The sequence below is a fragment of the Leuresthes tenuis genome, unplaced genomic scaffold, assembly GCF_036924035.1.
Source record: "Leuresthes tenuis unplaced genomic scaffold, fLeuTen1.0.hap1 SCAF_16, whole genome shotgun sequence".
Taxonomy (NCBI): domain Eukaryota; kingdom Metazoa; phylum Chordata; class Actinopteri; order Atheriniformes; family Atherinopsidae; genus Leuresthes; species Leuresthes tenuis.
In genome coordinates this window covers 1021795-1038095 of record NW_027325370.1, presented here as the reverse complement: position 1 = coordinate 1038095, position 16301 = coordinate 1021795, and the positions used below count along the sequence as shown (strand labels likewise).

General features: G+C 41.8%; 1 protein-coding gene across 1 annotated transcript in view; it reads left to right on the top strand.

Annotated features, from left to right (window-relative positions):
- The first annotated feature begins 962 nt into the window (after positions 1–962).
- plxna3 (plexin A3) overlaps positions 963–16301 on the top strand; it is a 59637-nt gene continuing 44298 nt past the window's right edge. Inside the window, exons 1-8 of the mRNA XM_072366357.1 lie at positions 963–1095; positions 1990–2006; positions 2126–2266; positions 10160–10260; positions 13090–13213; positions 13295–13451; positions 13548–13647; positions 13755–13869. Coding sequence (XP_072222458.1) covers positions 963–1095; positions 1990–2006; positions 2126–2266; positions 10160–10260; positions 13090–13213; positions 13295–13451; positions 13548–13647; positions 13755–13869 — 888 coding nt within the window. The remainder of the gene's footprint in view (positions 1096–1989; positions 2007–2125; positions 2267–10159; positions 10261–13089; positions 13214–13294; positions 13452–13547; positions 13648–13754; positions 13870–16301) is intronic.

Here is a 16301-nt window from a genome sequence, read left to right as displayed (position 1 = left end):
CTTCCTTCCTTCCTTCCTACCTTCCTTTGTTCCTTCCTTCCTTCCTTCCTACCTTCCTTTGTTCCTTTGTTCCTTCCTTCCTTCCTTCCTACCTTCCTTTGTTCCTTTGTTCCTTCCTTCCTTCGAACCCATTCCATTTCCATTTTCTCTCCTTCCTTCCTTCCTTCCTTCCTTCCTTCCTTCCTTCCTTCCTTCCTTCCTTCCTTCCTTCCTTCCTTCCTTCCTTCCTACCTTCCTTTGTTCCTTTGTTCCTTCCTTCCTTCGAACCCATTCCATTTCCATTTTCTCTCCTTCCTTCCTTCCTTCCTACCTTCCTACCTTCCTTTGTTCCTTTGTTCCTTCCTTCCTTCGAACCCATTCCATTTCCATTTTCTCTCCTTCCTTCCTTCCTTCCTACCTTCCTTCCTTCCTTCCTTCCTTCCTTCCTTCCTTCCTTCCTTCCTTCCTTCCTACCTTCCTTTGTTCCTTTGTTCCTTCCTTCCTTCGAACCCATTCCATTTACATTTTCTCTCCTTCCTTCCTTCCTTCCTACCTTCCTTCCTTCCTTTGTTCCTTCCTTCCTTCCTTCCTTCCTTCGTTCCTTCCTTCCTTTGTTCCTTCCCTCCTTTGTTCCTTCCTTCCTTCCTTTGTTCCTTCGTTCCTTCTTTCCTTCCTTCCTTCCTTCCTTCCTTCCTTCCTTCTTTCCTTCCTTCCTTCCTTCCTTCCTTCCTTCCTTCCTTCCTTCGAACCCAGTTCCATTTTCTCTCCTTTTTTGCTTCCTTTTATTTTCTCCACCTTTTCTTTCCTTCTTTTAAAGCACATTTCCTCACTTTCAGTGTTGAAAACTCCTTTTCTTTGGCTGTTTCTTCCTCTTCATGTCTTATTTTTCCAGTTATTCCATGTTTTTTTTCTCCTCTTCCTTTCTTTCATCGTTTCCTTCCCCTCCTCTTCCTCTGTGGTGTTTTTCTGGGTCAGGTTGGGGGATGGGGGGGGTGTTGGAGAGATTTGGTGAATCTTATTTTAGTCGCTCCACATTTCCAGGCGTTCGCCTCTTCATCGCTGCTCTGCTGTATTTAACACTCCTCCTCAGCATCGTCGGCCTTCCTCCACTGAAATGTAATCCCATTTCTCGCCCTCTCGTCTCAGAAATGGCGGGTGTTTTAATGCGAATCAGAAACGCTTCAGAGTGAGACCTCCTCTAAAGCTTTGGGGGATGTTGTTGGTCACAGAGGAAGACTCTGGATGAAGATGATCAGATTTGCTCTTCACATGACTGTCATTGGACAGATTATAGGATCACATGATGCACAGGTGGGGAAGTCACAGGAGCCAAATCCACTTCATTATGGACTTAAATGATGTTCTGATTGAATCTCAGTTCATCAACGTTCAGCACGTGAAAAAGATTTGACCCAAAACAAGAAAAGTTCAATCGATGCTTCGGTTTGGATTTCAGGCTTAGTCAGGTTTTAATATTGTTTTAGAAATATAATAATGACCTGATGGAGGATCTGATGGAGGATCTGATGGAGGATCTGACCTCTGATGGAGGATCTGATGGAGGATCTGATGGAGGATCTGACCCCTGATGGAGGATCTGACCTCTGATGGAGGATCTGATGGAGGATCTGACCCCTGATGGAGGATCTGACCTCTGATGGAGGATCTGATGGAGGATCTGATGGAGGATCTGATGGAGGATCTGACCCCTGATGGAGGATCTGACCTCTTATGGAGGATCTGATGGAGGATCTGATGGAGGATCTGACCTCTGATGGAGGATCTGACCTCTGATGGAGGATCTGACCTCTGATGGAGGATCTGACCTCTGGAGGATCTGATGGAGGATCTGACCTCTGATGGAGGATCTGATGGAGGATCTGACCCCTGATGGAGGATCTGATGGAGGATCTGATGGAGGATCTGGTTTTCGGCTGGTTTTCTGAGTGATTTTGCCCTGATTTCAGCTCAGTTTCAGACTGATTTAAACTGTGTTTGGTCTGGTTTTAGCTCGTCTTTCGCTGACGGTCTGACCGGCTCAAAGAGTTTATTTAGACTTTGGACTTTAAATGTATTTTAAACTGATTTAAACATCTTTATTCTGTTCCCATCAGGGTTCTAACATGTTCTCCGCCCTGTGTTTCAGATCCGTGTGGATGGGATCCCACCGCCGGCCCAGAATGCTTTGCTGTACGAGACTGTAATGGTGGTGGAGGGGAAGCCGATCCTGAGAGACATGGTGTTCAGTCCGGACCACCAGTTCATCTACCTGCTGAGTGACAGACAGGTAAAGTTTTTCAGCAGTTAATTACAGGACCGCTGTGTTTGTGAAGCAGGAATTTAGTTCTGTTAACATCTGCAGACGCTCACATGCAAGTTAATGCTCTTATTGTGCCTCTGAGAGGAAGCAGGCTGAGCTCAACAATAGAAGCTGATTTTCAGATAAATCAGGGTTTACCAGCAATAAAGTTCAATAAAGTTCAATAAAGTTCAATAAAGTTCAATAATGTTCAATAAAGTTCGATAAAGTTCAATAATGTTCAATAAAGTTCGATAAAGTTCAATAATGTTCAATAAAGTTCAATAATGTTCAATAAAGTTCAATAATGTTCAATAAAGTTCAATAATGTCCGATAAAGTTCAATAATGTTCAATAAAGTTCAATAAAGTTCAATAATGTTCAATAATGTTCAATAAAGTTCAATAAAGTTCAATAAAGTTCAATAATGTTCAATAAAGTTCAATAATGTTCAATAAAGTTCAATAATGTTCAATAATGTCCGATAAAGTTCAATAATGTTCAATAAAGTTCAATAATGTTCAATAAAGTTCAATAATGTTCAATAAAGTTCAATAAAGTTCAATAATGTTCAATAATGTCCGATAAAGTTCAATAATGTTCAATAAAGTTCAATAATGTTCAATAAAGTTCAATAATGTTCAATAAAGTTCAATAAAGTTCAATAATGTTCGATAAAGTTCAATAAAGTTCAATAAAGTTCGATAATGTTCAATAAAGTTCAATAATGTTCGATAAAGTTCAATAAAGTTCAATAAAGTTCAATAATGTTCAATAAAGTTCAATAAAGTTCAATAATGTTCAATAAAGTTCAATAATGTTCAATAAAGTTCGATAATGTTCAATAAAGTTCAATAAAGTTCAATAAAGTTCAATAATGTTCGATAAAGTTCAATAAAGTTCAATAAAGTTCGATAATGTTCGATAAAGTTCGATAATGTTCGATAAAGTTCGATAAAGTTCAATAAAGTTCAATAATGTTCAATAAAGTTCAATAATGTTCAATAAAGTTCAATAATGTTCAATAAAGTTCAATAAAGTTCGATAATGTTCAATAAAGTTCAATAATGTTCAATAAAGTTCAATAATGTTCAATAAAGTTCAATAATGTTCAATAAAGTTCAATAAAGTTCAATAATGTTCAATAAAGTTCAATAAAGTTCGATAATGTTCAATAAAGTTCGATAATGTTCAATAAAGTTCAATAATGTTCGATAAAGTTCAATAAAGTTCAATAAAGTTCGATAATGTTCAATAAAGTTCAATAAAGTTCAATAAAGTTCAATAAAGTTCAATAATGTTCAATAAAGTTCAATAAAGTTCGATAATGTTCAATAAAGTTCAATAATGTTCAATAAAGTTCAATAAAGTTCAATAAAGTTCGATAAAGTTCAATAAAGTTCAATAAAGTTCGATAAAGTTCAATAAAGTTCGATAAAGTTCAATAAAGTTCAATAAAGTTCGAGGTTACTCAAAGTAATGATGGACCTTAACTGTTATCAAATATATAATCAAAGTTAATTCAATCATTAATCAAGTTCTGCCTGATTTTTATCCTTTAAAACAAAAGTAAACTGTTGAGAAGAGAGTTTGATTAGAAAGAAACGTATGAAATGATGTCAGAAGTAAATATGTTGGAAAAATTATAGTTAAACTATGAGAAAAGCTAAGAGTTCTGGAGGGAGGTTTCCTCCCCCCATCTTTTCTCTTCTCATAATACTTTGTATCAAGCAAAAGGTTTTTGACTGCATGCACTAGTCTTTCCCATAATATTAAGTGGCGAGAACTGCCTTTTCCCATAACATTGAACGTCTCTTCCCATAATATTAAATGGCAAGAAGCGCCTTTTCCCATAACATTGAACGTCTCTTCCCATAATATTAAATGGCAAGAAGCGCCTTTTCCCATAACATTGAACGTCTCTTCCCATAATATTAAGTGACGAGAAGCGCCTTTTCCCATAACATTGAACGTCTCTTCCCATAATATTAAATGGCGAGAAATGCGCCTTTTCCCATAACATTGAACGTCTCTTCCCATAATATTAAGTGGCGAGAAGCGCCTTTTCCCATAACATTGAACGTCTCTTCCCATAATATTAAGTGGCGAGAACTGCCTTTTCCCATAACATTGAACGTCTCTTCCCATAATATTAAGTGGCGAGAACTACCTTTTCACATAACATTGAACGTCTCTTCCCATATTAAGTGGCGAGAACTGCCTTTTCCCATAACATTGAACGTCTCTTCCCATAATATTAAGTGGCGAGAACTGCCTTTTCCCATAACATTGAACGTCTCTTCCCATAATATTAAGTGACGAGAAGCGCCTTTTCCCATAACATTGAACGTCTCTTCCCATAATATTAAGTGGCGAGAAGCGCCTTTTCCCATAACATTGAACGTCTCTTCCCATAATATTAAGTGACGAGAACTGCCTTTTCCCATAACATTGAACGTCTCTTCCCATAATATTAAGTGACGAGAAGCGCCTTTTCCCATAACATTGAACGTCTCTTCCCATAAAAATGAGTGGCGAGAACTGCCTTTTCCCATAACATTGAACGTCTCTTCCCATAATATTAAGTGACGAGAAGCGCCTTTTCCCATAACATTGAACGTCTCTTCCCATAAAAATGAGTGGCGAGAACTGCCTTTTCCCATAACATTGAACGTCTCTTCCCATAATATTAAATGGTGAGAAATGCCTTTTCCCATAACATTGAACGTCTCTTCCCATAATATTAAGTGGCGAGAAGCGCCTTTTCCCATAACATTGAACGTCTCTTCCCATAATATTAAAAGAATCTTTCAGAGCCAAGAAGCGATGAGATAAAAAACCCGAGCAGCATAAAAACTGGACGTTAAATCAGTAGATTTCCGATGGAAGTTCTGCACAAACAGCTGAAAGTAAAAACTGTCCGACTGAGAAGTGCAGAGTCGGCTGGTTTGGAGATGAAGCCGGACAGAAACAGCGTCTCTTTAAGAGAAACCTGATAATGAGGTCAGAGTGGAGATGGAGCCGTGAAACAATGAATGCATTCATGTGTGAACGCATGAATGGGACACACAGTTTGGTCTGTTTACTGTCTGCCTGCTGCAATGACTTCTGGGTAACGGATTTGATGCTCGTGTTTGTGATTCTTTCCCTGTGAGGACTCTTATTGACACGATTCATTCATTTTTGTTCCTGTTCAACTGTGTTGGTACATGAAATATTACAGACAGCAGAGGATTTATTGATTGACCGAAACTGAATTAAAAACACAGTCGTCAATCAATATTAGTTTAACGGTCATTGTCCAGGTTACAGCTATTTATCTTTTTTTATAGGCAAGAGAGATGATTTAATGCCAAAGATGTTAAAAGCCATGCAGTCTGGCACCAAAGCACAAAAACCAGTTCAAAAGCAAGCCTGAAACCAGATTAAAACCAGTTCAAAAGCAAGCCTGAAACCAGATTAAAACCAGTCCAAAAACAAGCCTGAAACCAGATTAAAACCAGTCCAAAAACAAGCCTGAAACCAGATTAAAACCAGTCCAAAAACAAGCCTGAAACCAGATTAAAACCAGTCCAAAAACAAGCCTGAAACCAGATTAAAACCAGTCCAAAAACAAGCCTGAAACCAGATTAAAACCAGTCCAAAAGCAAGCCTGAAACCAGATTAAAACCAGTCCAAAAGCAAGCCTGAAACCAGATTAAAACCAGTCCAAAAGCAAGCCTGAAACCAGATTAAAACCAGTCCAAAAGCAAACCTGAAACCAGATTAAAACCAGTCCAAAAACAAGCCTGAAACCAGTTAAAACCAGTCCAAAAGCAAGCCTGAAACCGGATTAAAACCAGTCCAAAAACAAGCCTGAAACCAGATTAAAACCAGTCCAAAAGCAAGCCTGAAACCAGATTAAAACTAGTCCAAAAGCAAGCCTGAAACCAGATTAAAACCAGTTCAAAAGCAAGCCTGAAACCAGATTAAAACCAGTTCAAAAGCAAGCCTGAAACCAGATTAAAACCAGTCCAAAAACAAGCCTGAAACCAGATTAAAATCAGTCCAAAAGCAAGACTGAAACCAGATTAAAACCAGTCCAAAAACAAGCCTGAAACCAGATTAAAACCAGTCCAAAAGCAAGCCTGAAACCAGATTAAAAACAGTCCAAAAGCAAGCCTGAAACCAGATTAAAACCAGTCCAAAAACAAGCCTGAAACCAGATTAAAACCAGTCCAAAAACAAGCCTGAAACCGGATTAAAACCAGTCCAAGACCAGCCAAAAAATTAACCTAAACCAGTTCAGAACCAAATTTAAACCAGACCAATGCCAGCCTCAAAGGATAAACTTAAAATTGGATCAAAACCAGTTTAGAACCAGTCCAAAAGCAAGCCTGAAACCAGATTAAAACTAGTCCAAAATCAAGCCTGAAACCAGATTAAAACCAGTCCAAAATCAAGCCTGAAACTGGATTAAAACCAGTCCAAAATCAAGCATGAAACCAGATTAAAACAAGTCCAAAAGCAAGCCTGAAACCAGATTAAAACCAGTCCAGAAGCAAGCCTGAAACCGGATTAAAACCAGTCCAAAAGCAAGCCTGAAACCGGATTAAAACAAGTCCAAAAGCAAGCCTGAAACCAGATTAAAACCAGTCCAAAAGCAAGCCTGAAACCAGATTAAAACCAGTCCAAAATCAAGCCTGAAACCAGATTAAAACCAGTCCAAAAGCAAGCCTGAAACCGGATTAAAACCAGTCCAAAAGCAAGCCTGAAACCAGATTAAAACCAGTCCAAAAGCAAGCCTGAAACCGGATTAAAACCAGTCCAAAAGCAAGCCTGAAACCAGATTAAAACCAGTCCAAAATCAAGCCTGAAACCAGATTAAAACCAGTCCAAAAGCAAGCCTGAAACCGGATTAAAACCAGTCCAAAAGCAAGCCTGAAACCGGATTAAAACAAGTCCAAAAGCAAGCCTGAAACCAGATTAAAACCAGTCCAAAAGCAAGCCTGAAACCAGATTAAAACCAGTCCAAAATCAAGCCTGAAACCAGATTAAAACCAGTCCAAAAGCAAGCCTGAAACCGGATTAAAACCAGTCCAAAAGCAAGCCTGAAACCAGATTAAAACCAGTCCAAAAGCAAGCCTGAAACCGGATTAAAACCAGTCCAAAAGCAAGCCTGAAACCAGATTAAAACCAGTCCAAAATCAAGCCTGAAACCAGATTAAAACCAGTCCAAAAGCAAGCCTGAAACCGGATTAAAACCAGTCCAAAAGCAAGCCTGAAACCGGATTAAAACCAGTCCAAAAGCAAGCCTGAAACCAGATTAAAACCAGTCCAAAAGCAAGCCTGAAACCGGATTAAAACCAGTCCAAAAGCAAGCCTGAAACCAGATTAAAACAAATCCAAAAGCCAGCCTGAAACCGGATTAAAACCAGTCCAAGACCAGCCAAAAAATTAACCTAAACCATTTCAGAACCAAATTTAAACCAGACCAATGCCAGCCTCAAAGGATAAACTTAAAATTGGATCAAAACCAGTTTAGAGCCAGTCCAAAAGCAAGCCTGAAACCAGATTAAAACCAGTCCAAAATCAATCCTGAAACCAGATTAAAACCAGTCCAGAAACCGGTTTAGAACCAGTGGAGGATGAAGCCTAAAACCAAAGTATCTGAATCAGCTGATCAGACAAACCTCTCATTGGTCACAAATTCATGATCTCTGATGGGAAACAAACTTGAGCCTGATATTTTTGGTTGCTTGGCAACAGCCTCGCAGGAGGACGCGCTGACATGTGTGCATGTGTGTGTGCATATGTTTGGGTGTGCATGTGTGTGTGCATGTGTGTGTGTGTGTGTGCATGTTTGGGTGTGCATGTGTGTGTGTGCATGTGTGTGTGCATGTGTGTGTGCATGTGTGTGTTATCTCGGTTTGGTGGGTTTCACTGACAGTAACAGCCTGAGGCCTGAGTGAAACACATTTGTCTGGATTTTGTAGACAGTGTGTGTCTGTGTGTGTGTGTGTGTGTGTGTGTGTGTGTGTGTCTGTGTGTGTGTGTGTGTGTGTGTCTGTGTGTCTGTGTGTGTGTGTGTGTGTGTGTGTCTGTGTGTGTGTGTGTGTGTGTCTGTGTCTGTGTGTGTGTGTGTGTGTGTGTGTGTGTGTGTGTGTCTGTGTCTGTGTCTGTGTGTGTGTGTGTCTGTGTCTGTGTGTGTGTGTGTGTGTCTGTGTGTGTCTGTGTCTGTGTGTGTGTGTGTGTGTGTCTGTGTCTGTGTCTGTGTGTGTGTGTGTCTGTGTCTGTGTGTGTGTCTGTGTCTGTGTGTGTGTGTGTGTGTGTCTGTGTGTGTGTGTGTGTCTGTGTCTGTGTCTGTGTGTGTGTGTGTCTGTGTCTGTGTGTGTGTCTGTGTCTGTGTGTGTGTGTGTGTGTGTCTGTGTCTGTGTGTGTGTGTGTCTGTGTGTGTGTCTGTGTCTGTGTGTGTCTGTGTCTGTGTGTGTGTGTGTGTCTGTGTGTGTGTCTGTGTGTGTGTCTGTGTCTGTGTGTGTGTGTGTGTCTGTGTGTGTGTGTGTGTCTGTGTCTGTGTCTGTGTGTGTGTGTGTCTGTGTGTGTGTGTGTCTGTGTGTGTGTGTGTGTCTGTGTCTGTGTCTGTGTGTGTGTGTGTCTGTGTGTGTGTGTGTCTGTGTGTGTGTGTGTGTCTGTGTCTGTGTCTGTGTGTGTGTGTGTGTGTGTCTGTGTCTGTGTGTGTGTGTGTCTGTGTGTGTGTCTGTGTGTGTGTCTGTGTCTGTGTGTGTGTGTGTGTCTGTGTGTGTGTCTGTGTGTGTGTCTGTGTCTGTGTGTGTGTGTGTGTCTGTGTCTGTGTGTGTGTGTGTGTCTGTGTGTGTGTGTGTGTCTGTGTGTGTGTGTGTGTCTGTGTCTGTGTGTGTGTGTGTCTGTGTGTGTGTGTGTCTGTGTGTGTGTGTGTGTCTGTGTGTGTGTGTGTGTCTGTGTCTGTGTGTGTGTGTGTCTGTGTGTGTGTCTGTGTCTGTGTGTGTGTGTGTGTCTGTGTCTGTGTGTGTGTGTGTCTGTGTGTGTGTGTGTCTGTGTGTGTGTGTGTGTCTGTGTCTGTGTCTGTGTGTGTGTGTGTCTGTGTGTGTGTGTGTCTGTGTGTGTGTGTGTGTCTGTGTCTGTGTCTGTGTGTGTGTGTGTCTGTGTGTGTGTGTGTCTGTGTGTGTGTGTGTGTCTGTGTCTGTGTGTGTGTGTGTCTGTGTCTGTGTGTGTGTGTGTCTGTGTGTGTGTCTGTGTGTGTGTCTGTGTCTGTGTGTGTGTGTGTGTCTGTGTGTGTGTCTGTGTGTGTGTCTGTGTCTGTGTGTGTGTGTGTGTCTGTGTCTGTGTGTGTGTGTGTGTGTGTGTGTGTCTGTGTGTGTGTGTGTGTCTGTGTGTGTGTGTGTGTGTCTCTCTGTGTGTGTGTGTGTGTGTGTGTCTGTGTGTGTGTGTGTGTGTGTGTGTGTACTTTTTTACCCACTTTGTGAGGACCCTTGTGAGTCTTAGACCTCATCAAAGTGGGAACATTATCAGTTTTTATTTTTATTTGTTTGTGTTTGTTTCATTATTCAAAACAACTACAAACGATAAAAATGTTAATTTGAGAAATAAATTAAGATGAATTTCCTATGAAAATGTGATTTTTGCGAGCTTCAGTTTCTGTTTTCAAAGGAACACAAAGTTTTAAATATACTTTAGAAAATGTACAGCTCTTTTACAGCAACAGTTGTCCTTGAAATTAACGTAAAAAACAGAAGTTCCTCCTGTTTTTATAAATGAGATTACAAAGATTTAAACTTTAATCAAACATTTCTGCAGAATAAAGCTTGTAAAGTTCCAGAGAAAGCCTGACTTTGCTCGGTGGTAACGTTCCTGTTTGTCTGTCAGGTGAACAAGCTGCCGGTGGAGAGCTGCGAACAGTACAGCAGCTGCTCCAGCTGTTTGGGTTCAGGAGACCCTCACTGTGGGTGGTGTGTCCTCTTCAACAAGTAAGAACCTCAGATCCTGCATGACTCACCTTGAAACACCCTTAAGGTCCCTGTTTTCCTTCAGGGAACATCTAAAGTCCCGGCTAACAGCGCAGAATACTCCTGATAGAGCTTTAAATTGTGCCTTACTCCTGCAAAATGGAGCGGTAACACTAAACTAAACAGAAAACCGTCACCTTTAAAGGCTTAAAAATGACCTTTATTGCTTGCCCTTCTGTCTCTGTCCATCTTTTATTTTCTCACGGCCTTTTAACCGTGTATAAATGTGCTTTATGGATAAATTTCCCTGCTTTCGCTGTAAAATCAGCTGCAGAATGAAGTGGGAAAAGGAGATGAGGAAACGGTGTGTGTGTCGGTGCAATAATTAAACGCCTTTATGTGTTCCCATGAGGTGTCATTAATGTTTCTATAAATGCTTCCCACACACACTCGTTAGGACCTTTGATGTTCAGCTTCCTGGCAGGTGGAGGAAGTTCCTCTTTGGACTCCCATCAGTTCCTCGTCCCTTCGAATAAAAAGCTGCCGCTGGCTTCCAAGCTTTCACCGAAGCGAAAGAAGGAAAAAGGCGGTTTTTATCTGGGATTCTTTGGATGAGAGACGCTCTTATTGGACAGAACCTACCTGGCCCTGTGAGCCCTGAGCTTCGTCTCTCAGGCTCTCCATCTTTGCTGTTTGATTTAATTTGATCGAATGATTTGATTTAGAGGCCCAGCTGCATTCTGCTCCAGGAAAAAACGACTGATTCGGTTCATCAGAAGTCCAACTGCACCATCTCCATCTTCCTCCTCTTCCTCTTTCTGTCCATCTGCTGTTAATTAGAAGTAAACAGATCATTACTGCAGGCTGCTGTGTTGCGTGGAAGCGCATATGTCGGCGCTGCTGCTCTCTGCAGACTCACAAACAAAGCTAACCTCAGCCCGACTCCACCTGCACCACATCGATAACTCGCCGTTGTTTTAATTAATTCTGCCATAAATCACATTCACAGCAGCTTGACTCAGGAAACAACATGTTGTGTCACAGAGAAACAAAAGTATTCTAAAAACGTTAAACACTCAAATGAATTCATTTTTAAAGGACAAAACAATAAGGAACTAATTAAATACAAGATGAGAGAAAAATTAATGAATAAGTTCAGTTTGTAGATGAAACATTAACGTTCAAAAACAGGAAACCACTGATGTTCAACAATTAAATACATAAAAATGTGTTAATATGTGAATTCAGTCGATATTCAAATAGAATTATAGTCAGTTTCATGAATAAATACCAAAATGTTCAAAGAATTTAACTGAAATTAAAGTTATAAAGCTTCGATGATCATATTTTTCCAAAATGGAAATGTAAAATTAAGAAAAATGATTATTAATTAATGTAATAATTAGTATGAATAATTGTAGAACTAATAATGCAAAATAGAAAAGAAATGATATTTTGGAGGAAAAATTGAAAAGTGAAAATAAAAAGGTATAAAACAGCATGAAAAACAAAAATCTATATAAATGAAACTTTATTAATCCCTGAAGGTAAATTATATTCATTATAGTATTAATTATTATTAAAGATCAGCTGCTGTTACAGATAACAAAATAAGATATAAATCAGCTGAAGTGCAGCAGAGAGGAAGGTAGAAACCTTCAGAGGTCTCCATCAGTGGTTGGGCTGCTGTTTCTGTTGCTTAGCAACAACTCAGCTGATGATGTCACACACAGCGTCAGCAGGTAACTCAGGTGAACTCTCCCAGGATTCCACCATCTGTTGTTAACCAGCTCTGTGATCCTCCTCCTTTACTGTTAGCGCTCTGTCTGCAGTCTCTGTCTGCCCGGATAGTCTTAAAGCTGAGCAGAGAGCTGTTAGAGTTGTTCCTGCAGCCAGGTCCAGGATTCCACCATCTGTTGTTAACCAGCTCTGTGATCCTCCTCCTTTACTGTTAGCGCTCTGTCTGCAGTCTCTGTCTGCCCGGATAGTCTTAAAGCTGAGCAGAGAGCTGTTAGAGTTGTTCCTGCAGCCAGGTCCAGGATTCCACCATCTGTTGTTAACCAGCTCTGTGATCCTCCTCCTTTACTGTTAGCGCTCTGTCTGCAGTCTCTGTCTGCCCGGATAGTCTTAAAGCTGAGCAGAGAGCTGTTAGAGTTGTTCCTGCAGCCAGGTCCAGGATTCCACCATCTGTTGTTAACCAGCTCTGTGATCCTCCTCCTTTACTGTTAGCGCTCTGTCTGCAGTCTCTGTCTGCCCGGATAGTCTTAAAGCTGAGCAGAGAGCTGTTAGAGCTGTTCCTGCAGCCAGGTCCAGGATTCCACCATCTGTTGTTAACCAGCTCTGTGATCCTCCTCCTTTACTGTTAGCGCTCTGTCTGCAGTCTCTGTCTGCCCGGATAGTCTTAAAGCTGAGCAGAGAGCTGTTAGAGTTGTTCCTGCAGCCAGGTCTCTGCCTGATATTCCTGCTGTGTCCTCATCAGGGCTCCAAGCTCGTCCATTTTATCCACCAGAGATCTCACATTTCCCCTGATGATTAAAAGAAGAAATGCTTTAAACTTCCTCCTTTTTCACTATTTTGTTCCTTTTTATTAATTAAATATTAAAGTCCAAAAGGGAAATTAAGAAATTCTATGTTTAGTTATTGTTATGATTTAAATTAATACAAAAACTTTGACAAAATAGAAAGAACTGTTCAATCATTTCTAAATAAACAATAAAAACTTTCTCCGTTGACGGTTTTTCTTACTGTTAACAACAGACTTTTTTGTGACTTTCTGCTGTAAATAAAAACAAGATAAATCTGATGTGAAAACATAAAAATTCTGACCTTTTCGATGACCTTTGACCCCAGGTGTTCCAGACAGGAAGCGTGTGATAAGTGGGAGAAGCCCCAGCACTTCAACACACATCTGGACCAATGTGTCAGCATCGCAGTCATCCCTAGCAACATGTCCGTCACCTCCCCGGCAACACAGGTGCACGTGCACGCTGAGGCTCACTCTGTAGGCCGCGACTTCCAGTAAAATGCTGACTTTGGTCGTTCTCTGCGTGTCCAGTTGACCATTCAGGTGCAGAACGTCCCGGTGCTGTCGGGCGGCGTTTCCTGTGTGTTCGAGGACCTGACTGAAACATCTGGAGAGGTGCTGACCAAAGGCCAGCTGATGTGCATGTCGCCGTCTCTGAGAGACCTGCCGACACACATCCTCCCCTACGGTAAGACTTCAGAGTTTGTGTGGGTCTCCCACATCATTGTTATGGACTTCAGCTCGATATTGATGATATTAATCAGTATCAGTGGTGTTTATTCAGGGGAAAAGAGGGTGGTGCAGCTCAGCCTTCGCTCCACAGAGACCGGACATCAGTTCATCGCCACCAACCTCGTCTACTACAACTGCTCAGTGCTCAGCTCGTGAGTCCTTTTAATTCCTCCCTTAAACCCTCTTCTTTTTGTCCTTCCTCAAACGTCAGCCCAGCTCACAGATGTCTGACCAATCAGAGCGTCCTCCTTTCTTTCAGGTGCACCTCTTGTGTCAGCAGCGTGTTTCCGTGTCACTGGTGTAAATATCGTCACATCTGCACCAACAACCTGCAGGACTGCTCCTTCCAGGAAGGTCGCGTCAGCAACATGGAGGTAAAGCACACTTTAGCCACAGCTCCTTAGATTAGCTCCTGAGACCGTCTTGAGGGCAGGAAACATGATTAAAACACTCCAACGTTGTGTTTGCTCTGTTTGGAAACACTTTGAGAATCAGTGCCTCCAAATCCGAGACTCTGGTTCTCAGCCGGAAAAGGGTGGAACGCTCTCTTTGGGTCGGGAATGAGATCCTTCCCCAAGTGGAGGAGTTCCAGTATCTCTGGGTCTTGTTCACAGTGAGGGACGAATGGAGCGTGAGATTGACGGCGGATCGGTGCAGCGTCTGCAGTGTTGCTGCACCGACCCGTCGTTGTGAAGAAGGAGCTGAGCCAGAAGGCGAAGCTCTCTACTTACTGGTCTGTCTACGTTCCCATCCTCACCTATGGTCCCGAGCTGTGGGGAGAGACCGAAAGAACAAGATCGAGAATACAAGCGGCTGAAATGGGTTTCTGGGCCTCCCTTAGAGATAGGGTGAGAAGCTCAGTCATCCGGGAGGGGCTCGGAGTAGAACCGCTGCTCCTCCAGAGAGGAGTCAGATGAGGTAGCATCTGGTTAGGATGCCCCCTGGACGCCTCCCTGGGGAGGTGTTCTGGGCCCGTCCCACTGGGAGGAGACCCGGGGGAGACCCAGGACACGTTGGAGAGACTATGGCCTGGGAACGCCTCGGGGTCCCCCCAGAAGAGCTGGAGGAAGTGGGACAGGGAGGCCTGGGTTTCTCTGTTAAAGCTGCTGCCCCCCCGACCCCCGGAGAAGCAGCAGATGATGGATGGAAACACTTTGACAGATTAACCCACGAAGGAGGATGTTTTTTCTCTACTAATTCCATCCCACCGACAACCTGTTGCAAAGCACACACTGATGTGGCGCTGAGGCGCCTCTGATTGTTCGGTAATAACAGAAAATCGGTCCTTTCAGCACCAAAGCTGTGTGAAAACGGCTGGTGATGAAGTCACTCTCCCTCCACTTGATCTGTGAAAGCTGTAATCATGAACCTAATGAGTTAATGGTCTTAATCACTGGTTTTATGTTCGGTTTAATACAGCACGATGCTTGTTTTACTCATCATGGTCACATTCGGAGTGAATAGAATAACTAGAATAACCAGAAAGAGCATCAACACCTGCAGGCTGTTTATTTACCTCTTTTCATCCATCTATCATGCCTTTATTGGTGTGATGCTGATTATCACCGGCTCATTACTTTGTGTTTACAGTGGGATTTTTCAGCTGTTTGAACACAAGCTGACAGTGTGTCAGTGTCTCTAAATTGAGCTGCTTTTCAGTCATTTTCTGCAGGAAGGAGCAGCGATGGAGGTCAGAGCTGCTGCCTCTGTCATTACACGGTTGAGTAAACAACAGTAAAGCTTCAGGTCAACATCCAAGGGTGGAAACACACACACACACACACACTTCCACGCTTAAATCTGTCCTTGCTGATGCGTTCAAGGACTCTGTGACTGATGGGATTTAGGAGTCTGCTGCTGCTGAGTTTCAGAGACGAGCTGAATTAGACTGTTTTAAAAAGGCTCCTGTTAAATCTCTCGCTGACGTTCTTCATGCATGTAAAACACCTGGAACGCACACCTGTCCTTGATATGCGCTCTCAGCTGGAGGATGGTGCACTTTAAGAGATCCTTGAGCTCTCTGATCATCCTGCAAAGACTCAACTGAGCAGAAATGCCTCATTTACTTCCTAATTAACCAGGAAATAAAACTCCAGAGATGTGTCTTTTTAAACAGTTTCCTTGTTAATACAGGTGGCTGCTGAGGTCAGCAGTTCTTACACAATGGGACACAAACTACTTTGAATTAATTAACAGAAAGCAGCTCCCTGAGATTCAGGTGATTTTACAGCTGATTCAGAGCAGGAAACAGATGCTGATGGTTGAGTTTTCTGCAGAACAAAGTACCGTGATGTGTGTAAAACTCAGACAACTGCTTACAAATGGGTCATTTATGAGATGATATTATACTGAATTAGATTAAACTTCATTACTTTCTCTTTAAAGAGTCTTTTGTTTTGAATCATTGCTGTAAAAGAGCTGAATCTGTTCAAACAAGATGGGTGCACATGAAGAGACAGCAACAAGTCTAATAAGTCTCTGCAGATTAAATAAACGAGCTTTAGAGCCCCCCTAAAACAGAATAAGAGCATTATGTAAAACATTACAACACACGGAATACAGAATAAAAAGAAAAGTAGAATTCTTCAAGATAAATGTGAGTTAGGACAGTGGATTCACTGTCATCTGTTGGTTTCCTCACATATGAATACTGTTCAAATTAAAAGGATTTAATTGGAATTTGATAAATAAAGGGGCCCCAGGACGGCTCCCTGTGGAACACCTTTAGTAACTCTGAGGTAACCGGCTTATACCAGCTACATCTGATGCTGTTTTCATAAAACAAAACCAAAAAATGACCGATGAT